The sequence below is a fragment of the Chrysemys picta genome, chromosome 1, assembly GCF_011386835.1.
Source record: "Chrysemys picta bellii isolate R12L10 chromosome 1, ASM1138683v2, whole genome shotgun sequence".
Lineage (NCBI taxonomy): Eukaryota > Metazoa > Chordata > Testudines > Emydidae > Chrysemys > Chrysemys picta.
The window spans coordinates 217,242,119-217,255,325 of NC_088791.1; the positions used below are offsets into that span (position 1 = coordinate 217,242,119).

Genomic DNA, 13,207 nt, shown 5'->3' on the forward strand with positions numbered 1-13,207 from the left:
GTGTCTTAAGCAAGTAAGGCATTGAAGGTAGAGGTCTTCACCAAACCACTTAGTTTTGTATCTGAACCTTCAGCTTTGACATTTGACCAACAATTTTAGTTAAAATGTGAATTGGTAAGGAAAATGAGTCCTCCTACTGGAGGGAATGGGCTTCTTCGCCAGGTATCCCATATTGTTGCTGTTTTAAGGTAATATGATATCCTTCTTAGCTTGGACAAAGAGTAGGTTGAGACTCTTAGCATACATTAGCTCATAGAGCATCTGAAACTTATAAAACCTACAAGAGAGTAGCACCATTTTAATTAGGTGCATGTATATAAAAAAAGAGAGTGTACCATTATTTAAGCACCTGATGGATTCTATCATGGTCAAATATAGGAAAACCTGATGGAATAGATGTCATTTTTGTGTTACTTTTTAAAACCCATGTAAAAGAAAAGTTTGATATATAAGTACTTTTTGTGAGAGAAAGAAGTGAAGGGCTTTCAGTGCCATGCATAGTTGAGTCAGAGTTACCAGTGACACCACCATGTATTTGGAACTGAATAATTAAGAGTCAAAATTGTGTGGAAAGGACAAATAATGATGAGAGGTATCAGAGGGGTAGCCGTGTTAGTCTGAATCTGTAAAAAGCAACAGAGGGTCCTGTGGCATCTTTAAGACTAACAGACTAAGCACTAGCAAAGTCAGTACAAAGTCTGTTAGTCTTAAAGGTGCCACAGGACCCTCTGTTGCTTTTTAATGATGAGAGGGTTATACTGGTGGTGATCAATGAAAATGATAAATAGCTGTGTCTGTAGGGGTGGGAGGGAAGAGATCAGGAAAGTTAGTCTGTTGGTACCAAGCTGTATTTTTTTCTCATTGTAGAAAAATGTTAACCATATGGATTTGTGAATGCATTTTCTACTGTGTTCAGCTACAATAAATTTTGTGGGGAAAAATGACAGTTTTTAAAGGAAGACCCTTTTGAAATGCTTTGATTTAACTGGAAAACTCATAGTCTGTTTTTTCCACCATATGAAATGGGATGGAAAAGGTGCTTTTTCAAAATAATGCAGCTAGGCAAATACTTCAGCAAAGTATTTGCAAAAATTCTGATATTTTTTGTGATCTCTTGTTGTTTGTGTTTTATCCACAAGAATGTTTGCAGAAAACAAAGTGTTTTGAGGATTTTTTACACAAATATGTTTTTGTCAGTATTAGCACTGGAAATGCTCCTACTGGCTTCTGAAAGTGGGGATTGGAAGCCAATTGAAAGGGGAGGGAGGTTGTTTTTTTGCAGAGGAGCAAGAGTTAGCAGGTGGGGGATGGTACGCAACCACCACCATCAGAGGTAGTAGAAGTGTGTCCCTAATCAGGCACAGGAATGTGTGAGAGCCTGGCGTTCAGCTGTGTAGTTAGGAAGGGAATAATCTTTCTGGGACCTACTTCCTTCAGAAGCATCTCTTGTGACGGTAAGGAAAAGCTTGTGTCCTGTCCTGAGGGGACTTCAGCCTCCCATGCGCAGATGACTACACTGTGTAGGTGAGGATGAGCTGTAGTAGTAAGTAGTTCTGGTGCAGGAGGATCTATCTGTGTACTGCCTTTGTCAGCATCTCCTAGATGGTGACAGTTGGCTAGTGCTGGCTTTTTTAATTGCCAGTGAGAGAGAGAGACACCTTAAATGCAGGGAGAGGACACTCACAGAATGTGGGTTTGCTAGCGCTATGGGTGCAGGTAGTATGGCATCTGTTTAATACAGTATGAGACTGCCACATAAGAGGAGTTTGTAGTCGGCTTTGAGGAAATGGTGGGCCTGCAACTTCTGCCATTTGCTGCTGTGCCGGATCCTGCTGATCTTGCTAAGCTTCCTCTTGCTGCTGCAGGGGCCTGTGCTGCGCAGACTGACTCTGTGCCAATAGGTTCCAGGACTGTCAGTGTTGCCCATGCTCCTAGCAAAATATATATATATATATATATATGTATGTGTGGTATTGTTAGGTTTGTGTTAAGAGGCCAACAAAATTAAAGTTATTATTGTTTCATTAGGTGCTCAATTGTTTTAGTGTTTACTAAATTTACCCCCAAGTTGTTTGGATACAAAAATTATTTTAGGAGAAGGGAAGTGTTGAACTCTCCCTCCCCCCCCCATGTATTTAAACATCCAGCTTATGGGCACAGGGAGAGTGTCACTATTTACTACACACAGATTTTGGGTGCACAGAATCTTTAAAATACTTTGGAGATAAGCACAGTAGCTGTAAAATGATCAGCAGTGATATAGTTAACACTACTGACAATATCTGTCTGTATCTGTATCAACCGTCCGGAGGAGTCCACGCAGAATCCTTTTTTTTTTGTAGTGCTGGTAGGGGGGATTCTGTGGGTTAGTATGCTGTTCAGAGGTATGTTGGAAATATTCTTTGAGTCGGAGACGTCGAAAGTAGGATTCTAGGTCACTGCAGAACTGCATCATGTTTGTGGGTCTGGAGGGACAAAAGGAGAGGCCCCGAGATAGGACAATGAAATGGTCATCTTTAGTTTTGGAATTAACCTTGGGTCAGTCGGGACCTTTCTGCACTATCAATTAAAGCTGTCATCAGTTACACTCTGTTCTTGGAAGACTTTCTTCAGGACCATGAGGGTTAAAACTTTTTTTTTTTTTTTTTTTTCAAAGATACCTTCAATTCTGTCTCACAGTTCTGTGGCAAGGGGTGGATTTCACAGAATCCAGAATAACAGTGCTCTGTCCATAGATCGGCTGTGATCCTAGCTTCCAGAATCCTGGAGCTTAGAAGTAGTGCTGACTGGACCAGGACACAGTCCCCTAGATAATTGTATAAGGACTTCCCCTATATCTTCTCTAAGTGCTGCTTTTACATTGTTGGTTCTGCTGGTTGCTTTTGTAGAGAAGTGCAAACAGCTCTATAGGGAGCTCTAGCATCCCATTCCATACTAGTGTCTGGGCATCTCTTATTACACTTGTAATAGGAATTCCCTTCTCTTCCCCCTTACCTGTTTTATTTGTACTGTGCTCAAAAGTATGCTAGGTGCCTCACTGAACAAATAATAAGCTTCCTGCCATGGCAAGTGAGGGTTAGTTGAAGTTAGAGGGGGTAGGGGTAGGATTAAACAGGACACATAAATTGTGATATGGAGATGTTAGGCCCATACACATTTCTTAGCAAGCAAAGATTTTTCTTAAAGTTGAATATTTTAATTAATTTGTTTTGTGGCAGAAATTAGTCTTTGGCAGGGATTTGAATGAGACTAGGGTAGTGGCCTGATGAATATTGACCTAATGAATATGTTCTAAGAAAGTGTTCCAAGTTTGTATGGGGACATGGAAAACAACACAGATGTTTAAGATGGTAAATTTGCCAAATTGTTTGTTTTTTCCAGCACTTACATAATGTAAATATACAGTATTAAAATATAGCTTACAATTTCAGCCAATCTGACTTTGAATTTCATATTTAGTTTAAAAATGCTTCAGGACATTTTTTTGAGCTGTTGGGAGTATGAATAAAAATATTCAAAATCTCCTCTTTTGTGGGCAGACTGCATTGAAGATTTTGGTTTTAACAATGTTAATAGGCTTGGGCCCAGCTTTCTTAAAGATCTGGTGCCTCCTTGCATACTATTTCATCATTCTAGGTTGGAAGATTTAGAATTTTGAGAACCTGAAAGCATGATGGGAGAACTGTTTGTATTTTGCATCTGCAGCCTTAAGAAGGGTGGCATGCCTTCTCTCTTATCCTTGAAAGGATTGCTGATTTAGCTAATTTTGAATCTAGTTTCATATTTTATTTCAGAATTCTTTTGGTGCAAGTAAATTGGTCTTTGTTTGCTCTGTTTGAACAGTGACACTACATTGGTCAGTTTCACATCTTGGCTCTCATACAGTAACAAAATATGGTTTTGTTTTAAATTTCATAACAGTGAAGAGAAGTTACACTTTAAAAAAATAATTGAAAACTTTTATTTTTCTGTTCTTATTGTGACAACGCTTCAGCCTAAAGTATGTTCAAGTAATGTTTTAAACACAGTCTCTTGATGGATACTGAAATTTACTTCTTTATATTGAATGAATTATTATGAAAGAGACGGTTTGATTTGATTGTAATGATACATTGCCTTTTGTCTAAAAAGACTCAAAACTTTGCAGTATAATACTGTTTGTAGATAGTCAAAATTCGTTGCTTTATATTTATGCTAATTATATGTTGCATATTGTGCTGTCAAGTTTCCCATAATCCTATTGACAGTACATAGAAACTTGCTTAGTGATCTTTATAGCAACAGATAATACAAAGGAATATTTTTGTTAAATAATCAATATATTTCCAACTCAGGAAGGAAATATTTTGATAAAGCTAGTTTTGGTGTTTACCATCTAGCTGTGAGATTTATTATATTTGCTCTTTTACTGGCACAAGTCTGTAAAAAGCCAAGATACGTATTAAAAATCTGGCTCAGCATTTTTTATGAACTAGAAGTCTTTCTGTGCTAATGGTTTATCAGCTTTGCAGTATAAAAGGATGAAAATTGAATTTCTGCTTCTGGAAAGCATGCCCTTCTTAAATGTATGGACGAAAATGGATTCTACCTTAGATCTAATTTCCTATTAAAAATACCCGTATATGCTTTTTATCTACAAAGGAGGGAAAACTACTTTTTAATGATGCATTGTGTTACTGACATTAATATTACAGGTAGATTGTTTTAATTTTATAATAAATGTAAAATCTGTTATTTTTTCATGTCTCTCTCTTCCACCAGTACCTTAATTCTGTTGGTCAGTAGGTCCCAACTGCCTGCACTAGGATTATGGAACATCTGTATTGCAGAAATAAGCATGCACACTGTACTTTCTTTTGGGGGAAAAAAAGTAAACCTATTTGGATCCCAGAATGGCAAATAGCAAAGGTGGTTGTGAAGTATTTAATACCATATAGTAGGCTTGGAATGATCAGATTTTTGTGTGTGTGTGTGTGTGGGGGGGGATAAATGTCAGTTTCTCACATGCACAGCCCTCTATGAAAAAATATTTCCATTGATAATTGAAATTAACAGATAGACCAATTAAGAAAAATGCTGCTTGAGAACTTATTAGAGTTGAAGGATATTTACTTTGTATACTTGACTGGATGTTGACCTCCCTCCCATAATTTCACACAACTGTGAAAATTTAAATTGATAAAAATCAGGGGTGGGGAATGCTTAAAAATAAGTATTGATGCTATCTGCCAAAATTATATATAAAATATAAATAACTTGCTGCAAGTCTCCCTATACTTCTCTTATCTCTCTTCTTTTCCCACCTTCAAGACTCTTGTCAAAACAGCCTCAAACCTTCTTCTTAATTTTTTTTTAAAAGAGAGAGATGGGTAGGTGCTTATTAAATTTAAGAAGAAAATAATTTTTCATTTTTCAAAATACTTTGAAGGGACCCCACTAACTTAGAAGTCACACTTCTGTCTGGAAATACTGTACCTGTGTCTGCCTTAAGGTAGCACAGTCTGAATCAGGATTGTGATCTCATTGTACTGTGCACAGCTCAGCACAGAGTAGGACAGACCCTGCCGTTAAGAGTTCTGCCTAATTTAAATCAGGATGCAATAGTGGGTATGACAAACAGGAGGCGGGAGGAGGGAAACAAGAAGAATGTTAATATAGATCAGCTATGTACAGCGCTGGATAGTTTGAATTTATATATAATGTTACGTGACTAGTAATAAATGGATGATAGTATTGCAAAGATATATTCTCTAATTCAAACAGGAATTAATCCAGGGGGGTCCTATGGCCTGTGGTATATGGGAGGTCGGACTAGATGATCACAATGGTTTCTTTGATTATATAATCTATGAAGTAAAATTTATGATTAGTATAAATGAAAGAGATTAGAGGGGCACAAATATCAGTTTGTTTCCTTTGTACATTTGACACCTCTCTGTGTATAGCCAATTCCCCTGTTCATCTTGCACAGTAAGTATCCCATATTGTTTATGTGGGACTTTCACATAGAAGCCAAGGTTAGAGGAAACATTAAGAAAATATAATGAAAAAGAAAAACTACAGAGGTAGCGATAGTACCTGAAATTAACTATCTCTTTTCAATTTGACTGTGTCTTTTAAACAGTTGAATCTGAAATTTGAGAGAGGTTTTTAAATTATTCTCATATATTTGACTCTCCTGTACATTTTATAGTTCTCCTTACACATTGTGTGAAAGAAATCAAGTGGACCAAAATGGGTTCCTAGTCTTTACCCAGCCAAAATTTCCCATTCATTTTGTTTAACTGAGGATTGCAGAGTTAGTCCTCTGAGCTATACCATCAATGTTGATAGGACCAAAAACCTAATCTGCTTTAAGAATGTTTCCTCTCCACCCACTTCTTTCATTTAACTGTCCACCTGAGCCTGAAGCATCTGATTCTTCAAAACAAAAGTCTCCAATCTCTATGCTGGGTGACCACTCAACCTAGGTTTAGGTTTCTTTGAAATATCATGTGTTACACTCGCATGTTAATTTGTTTCTCCATGTTCGGTGTGTTTATTGTATTTTTGTGAACAGGCCGAGTATTGGGACAAATTTCTGTTGGATAACTGTCATGCTTGCTTGTAAGAATGGTGTAGATCGCGGAAAGGATATTTGTGATATGCCAACTAAAAAAGTGTATGGTTTTTGACACTCTCTTTTTAAAAGGCTGACCTCTCTAAAAAGCAGTAATTCTTGCCATTCAAGTTGACTTTCTAAATTAGCAGAACAATATTAGAGTAGGATGGAAAATATTTTCCCATCATATGTAGTAGTAACTTTGTAAATGCTTTAGGCTTGACTATTCATATATATTTTTAACCAAGAGCTCACACAGTGGGAGGTGACTAGTAAGAGTGAATGGGGTTTGACAACAAAAGCCTTATCAGGAAGTTAAAGGCAAACACAAGCTCACCATTTAATTCAGAATTAAATGAAGTAGGGGGAGTTAAACAGAAGGGATGAAGCTGAATTTACTGGATGCTTTAAGTAGTATTAGTAGCAAGCATGTGGACATCCTCCATATTGACTTTTTTTTATTGGGTTCCATTTACAAACATTTTAATGTTGAAACTAACATGACACTTTTTTCTCTCTTGCCCTTTGCCTTTGATTTTCAGTTTCCCTAGCTTGGGTCAAGTGACTTATTGTTGATCTCCCGTGTTGATCCTATACTTCCAAGGTCTGAATTGACTCTTCTTGGGGTGTTTCCTGTATTGTGACTGACATAAGTGCTGTTCCTAGCTTGATTGATTTTTCTCCATATTTTTCTTTTGGTTTTCTTTCCATTCCCCTCACCTCTCCCATTACTTTCTTATGCCTATTTATTCCTAGTTCTCTGCCTTGCATCTGCCTTTCCCACTCTCATTCTCCTACCTGGTTCATTCCTTCCTTTGTTTCTGACTTTCATTCTCTAGATTTATGCCTACCTTCCTTCTTACCCTAATTTCCTATCTTTTTTTCAACATACTCTGCTTGCTTGTTCACTCACATATTCAAGGATATCTTAGGCTTCCCCTCTTCCCTGCCTGTCCTGCCCAAGGATCTCTGCAAGCTTCATACTCTATATTTGTCTAGCTTTTTCTGCAGTTAATATATGGCCAGTGATGTTGGAAATTGTATGCAAAAAGCTCCCACCCTGGCTGGGGTAGGGAGTAGGCAGCGGATAAGAGGACAAACTGTTAGGGAAGGTAATTAATTAGGTGGGGTGAACTAGAGCAGTGTTTCTCAACCTTTTTGATACCAGGGACCAGTTTGCTTCCTTCCTTAAACTGTGTCAGGGAGATCACAGGGACCAGCACCGCTCCACGGACCAGTCCTTGACAAACGCAGAACTAGAGTGCTCCTCAACTCTTCCCCAGAAAGGAGTTATGTTCTGCCTCAGTCTGACTGTAGTGTCTCTGCAGAGATTTAGCTTTCCTGCTGTTCTTCAGAATGGAGGCTCAGAAATTCAGTTTTTAAGTACAACTTAATTTATATGACGAGAAATAATTTCTAAAAGCTCACTTAAGCACCCTGAATAGAATAAACTTGGTGCAACTGGCTTTTAAGTAACACCTCTAAATAGTAATAAATTTTATCCTGTTGTTGGATTTGCGCTATTTCAAACAACGGTTTAGAATTTCCAATTGTCTTACATTTTTAACAGGCGGGTGAGCATGTTGTAAAATAGCCTATCTGGTGCTACACAAACTAATGAAATGCTGGAATCCTTTTTATGTTTCTGACAGACACTCCACTTGTGCTAAACTTGATGACTATCACTGCAGGGTTGGAATCTTTATTACAGCACCAAGTGCAATCTAGTGTTTGGAACAAAAAAGATAAAAACCATGCACTGTTTTAAGTAATCTACCCATAAAGGCAGCTACTTTGACTCTGCAACACCTTTCATAGTTTATTGCTTAAAGAGGAAAAGCTTTGAAATGCTTTGGAGGAATTCTACAGTCATTTCAAACATACAAATTATTCATTTGCTGATCATTTAGAGCATTATTGTGTAGCAAAATTGCTTTGCTTGTTTTAGTATTCAGTTTTATTTATAGCTATTTTTTAATCTTTAATTTTTTGCATTGATAATTTTAGTGGTAATACCTGTTTGGTACATTACGAATATTTTTAAAACTAACAAATTTAATTAAATGAAGTTTTCAATTGGTTTTATCCACATGAAATATACTGTAGACGTAAAAGGTTGTGTGATGAAGTCCATCATGATAGTATATAATTTATAGACTTTAAAAATTCGGAGTTTCATTAAACAGCTGAATAGCTGTTACCAAAGCTTCACAATTTCAAGGTAATTTAATGTGTGTGTTTTAAATATTCAAGTATACCCCTGTGAAGTTCAAGAAATTCTGACTTGCTACTTCTGTAGCATCCTTAGCTTTGAGCTATTGTTCCTGTTATAATAGATATGTTGTTTAGATTGAAAGTCTGGCTTCTGTAAATCCATGGTAGTATCTTCTTTAGCCAGATTTTGTTGTAGAGAAAATGTGTATGTCTAAGTTACAAAACTCTTAAAACAGAAAGTTATACACTAAACATAATAGAAACTGACAGTCTTAAAGGGAAACTGTCGAAGTTGGTAGCTTGAAAATTGTGTTAGATTCTTACCTTTTTTTTATATATATATACGTAGAGTGAATGGAAAAATATGTGACTTGCTAGCATTGTTCTTGCCGGACTAACCCATGACTGTTCTGATTTCAGTGAAATGCTGATGAATTTCATCAGTAAAGTTCAGCAGTGTGGGTGCTAGAGTGGAAAACTAGTAACAAAACAGATATTGCTCTTTTCTCTTTATTGAGGTGGCATGGATTAACTAACTTGGACCTGCTGGTTTTTAAAGCCCGCAACAGCTTAGGCCTGTGCTATATTTGAGACTAGTGTTATCCTTATGAATATCTGTGATCTGACACTACCTGACACCAAATATGAGTTCATTACTCCTTACTTTTTAAATAGCATAACATTTCCCCCAATTGTATTTTCTAGTATGACCATTGTTGGATTGTGTGTATGTAAGATGGAAGGAAAAAAGATTTGAGCTGTTGAAATTGAAAATAATCTTTATAAACTTAAAAAGAAAACTTAAGAGCAAAAGCATATTTTAATGTCCAAGCATAACATGCTATGTGAAGCAATCTGATTTTTCTTTTCAAGGGTTTACATCATTTTAAAATGAAGTAATAAGAAAATTTAATTTATTCTCCTCCTCCAGTATTGCTTTGATTTAGCTCTTGTTTACACAAAGTTCCTCTACAAGTAGCTTGTTAAACTTTTGCAGCTTTAAAACAGCAAGATAATGTGGTTTTTTTTTGGTATTGGATCTATAACTAACTAGCTGTATTACCACTCCACAGGAAACTGTTGTGCTGAAAGGAAGAATTAACTGGTCTTTCAACTTCAGCCTTTTTATTGTGAGAAGGAAGATCACAGAAGTGTTACCATGGGGAGAACAGCAGCTAAAGGTAAGGTTGGTGGCTTTTATCCCAAAGGAAAGAAAGTAGAAAACATAAAAGCTATTTTTGATTAGATGGGGTATTATTATACCTAATAACAATACAGCAGTTATTATTATTATTATTATTAAGTTGAAATAGGATGGTAATACATACTGAACTTGTTATGAATCAAATTAAAGTAAAAAAATTCCAAACTTACAGTAGGCATGCTAAATTTAGCCTTAATTGAAACCATTCTATATAATTTCACCCAAAATAACTGTTGCCCTCTGACAATCTAGAAAACAGAGTCCCAGTAGAAAATTTAAGCACATATCTAGATGTGTTGTTAAAATATAATCCTTTATAGGTGATAACTGGATTCTGTGACATCTGCATAGTTTATCAGAATAATGTGTAATAGCAGGTATTAAGTTTTATAATAGCAAACTGCATCAGCAACTATCTTTCAAAAGCCCATGTAGACAGGTTAAACTGTTTGTTTTATGCAGTTTAATTTCTCATCTATACAATGGCATTCTCTCTAGTCATGTCTTCTACTGTGCTGTATCGGGGGAAAAAATCATAAGTTATGGTGTTTTGCACCAACTTGAGGGTGAGATTTGAGTAGAAGTGAATGTGTGAAATAGAATAGGCATGAAATGGAAATACAGACTCTTGTGAAGAGAGTCCAACTACTTTGTAACTGGTCCTTTTCAGTTTTGGGACAGGTAGTTCTGCTCTATAGAAAATTGCTAAGATTTTTGCACCTAATTCATGCCTTCCACCTCTTCAGCCCAATTGCTTTCTCTGCAGTTGTCTACTACTTTGTAAACTGAGTGGTGGTCTGTTCTGCAGTGGATCATCTATGATGACTGCAGTTGTGCATGTAATAGTTGCACAAGTTGATGCAGAGCCTGTGGAGGAACCTTACTCCTTGTATGGTAGGCTTCTGCCCTGCCTGTTTGAAGATGCTGCAAGACAGGCCCTATTCCTGGCAGACAAATAGGCTGGAAGCCCATCTGGGATGGGTCACCTAGAGAATAACAAACACAGGTTGAAGGAGATGGAGCTGTTCCAGATCCACCCTGCTTCAGGGTGTACACAGATTTGAGAGAAGTTCTGATGGAAGATGTTAGCCAGCATCTCCTCTTCCCATCCCCCTCTTGGAGGTGGATAAAAGGGCCTAGACAGAGTCTCAGGTGCATTAGGGATCAAACATTTCCCCCTTTTCTGGTTGCCATCACAGGTCTTCAGAAGGGCAGTGGTCAACTTGTTGGGGAATGTTCCCCCACTCCGTCTCAGTCCTCCACTCCTGAGGGGCAGCTGGGGCCTTCTGTGGAGGGGGGAGGGAATAGTCTTTCGCCATCTGTAACTCTAAAGTGCTGGACAACTCTGAGGAACAGAGGTAGAGACTCCTCAGAGGGAGGCTCCTCACACATTATCAGAGCTAGCCAGGGTGGAAGACTTTGACTCCCTTGTTGGAGTGGTGTCTGGAATCTCAAGAATAAGTCCCTAGGAAGTGGCTGTGCAAATCTTGATAGACCGACCCTCTATTGCTCCCTTCCCACAAGGACATCAAGGAAATAGTGTCTTGGGAAAAGACTGATACATACTTTCTAAGGCAAGGCAATGCACTGCTTTCATTGTTTCCCCAAAAGATTCTATGAGACTTGGGGCACTCTCCTATTGGAGGTGTAATAGTCATATCATTGGTTAAGAAACTGGCTCTTCATATGGGGGGGTGTTTTCTCTGAAGGCTCTCTTCTGTCAGGAAACTGGAGTTCAACGTTAGGAGGAACTGTAAGTGGTCACTAGGATCATCTTAGTTGCTTCTACCAGACTCTATGCTCGAAGGAGTTAGCCTTCTTAGTCCCTGGAGGATTGCAAGTCAATGAAGAAAGCTTGGGTCAGTCTCCAGTTGTCTCTGATTTCTTGTATGATGGCTGTGATTACTCTGGCTTGTCTTCTGATGAGTGATCTTATCAGCAGAAGAATTTTATGTCTACAGATTGGAAAGAGGTGCTCCAGACCAACCTCCCAAATATAGTATCTGTAAAGTGTAACCTGGGTGGATGGAATTGCTCAATCATGGTTCCATTCTTTTCAAAACTTGGGGTCTTACCAGAAGGCAATGGACAATTTTTCGTCCCCCTCAAGGTCTCAGTCATGTGGTATCCAGCATGATTCAATCTCCAAACACTTCCTATTCAGTGGGAAACTGCTTTGGACCTTGGAAGAGAACCAACTGTTTTCAGATCAATCCCAGTTAGACCAAAATAATGTTGATTTGGAAGGGAATTGCATTTGGAGGAATGGGATGGGGTTGTGACTGTTATCCCTATGAAAGGATATGTACACACACCATCTTGGGGTTTTGTTGGACCTTTTACTTATCCTTTTCCCTGGTGTTGGCCTTATTGCCTTTCTATTTTTGTCTGGATAGTCATTTTAAAGCATTGAGAAGGAAATGGAAAACAGGCCAAAGAAGAGGGAGAAAATTTCCCCTTTAGTCAATAGACCAGAACTCTTAATGTCTGCAGGCCAGTAGATCATATCTTTGTTCTTAGTTTAAAACATGAAGAACACTCGTTGGGCTAACAGCATCAGTGAAAATGTTAGCCCAAAAGGTTACATTTAAAATGGTGCATGAAAACAGGAGCTCACGTTCACTATAACTGTGGGTTGCACAATATTATAAGAGAATGATTGCATTTTAAAAAAAAGGAATAGTAGCTTACCATTTATGCTTAAAACACCTACTGTGATCACAGCAGCGATTCCCATCATAGCTGTGAAATATCAAGGCTGTCACTGATCTGAATGCAATAATGCTATGTTTAAATACACTTGTTTACCAAGAAAAATAGAGACTGAGATTTGAAATCCACTGCCTTAGTTCTAGCCATGTGAAACGATCTACATCTATTTCATGTCTTGAAAAATTTACCACCTTCTACACAGGGTGAAAAATAACCTATGCTGTCTTTCTCTGCCCAAAAGCAACAAAGAGCACTTGCTCACTTATTTGCTTCCATTCTCCTTCACTCACTGCCCACCTCCCCGCCAGCATATCAAGAAGAACAAGTCCGTTAGATTTGTTTTTTCAGATATTTTCTACCACTTCTAAATTGTCTATATTGGAGATAATGGCGTCTCAGTTCCACCACTTCCTTGCTTCTGTGACACACAAGATGTATGATCCGCTTTATGACATTGGATTGAACCTTCATTTTAG

The 13,207-nt window shown here is 37.8% G+C and overlaps 1 protein-coding gene across 9 annotated transcripts in view; it reads left to right on the top strand.

Annotated features, from left to right (window-relative positions):
• SCML2 (Scm polycomb group protein like 2) overlaps nucleotides 1–13,207 on the top strand; it is a 186,212-nt gene that overhangs the window by 8,029 nt on the left and 164,976 nt on the right. For 7 of the 9 annotated variants that reach the window (XM_065580068.1, XM_065580065.1, XM_005281554.5 and 4 more), the window contains exon 2: nucleotides 9,889–9,996. In XM_065580068.1, the coding sequence (XP_065436140.1) occupies nucleotides 9,975–9,996 (22 nt within the window). In that variant the 5' untranslated portion in view covers nucleotides 9,889–9,974. Of the gene's footprint in view, nucleotides 1–1,311; nucleotides 1,455–1,501; nucleotides 1,525–9,888; nucleotides 9,997–13,207 lie in introns of those variants that run through there. The other 2 variants (XM_024106906.3, XM_042844629.2) reach the window with 2 other exon arrangements.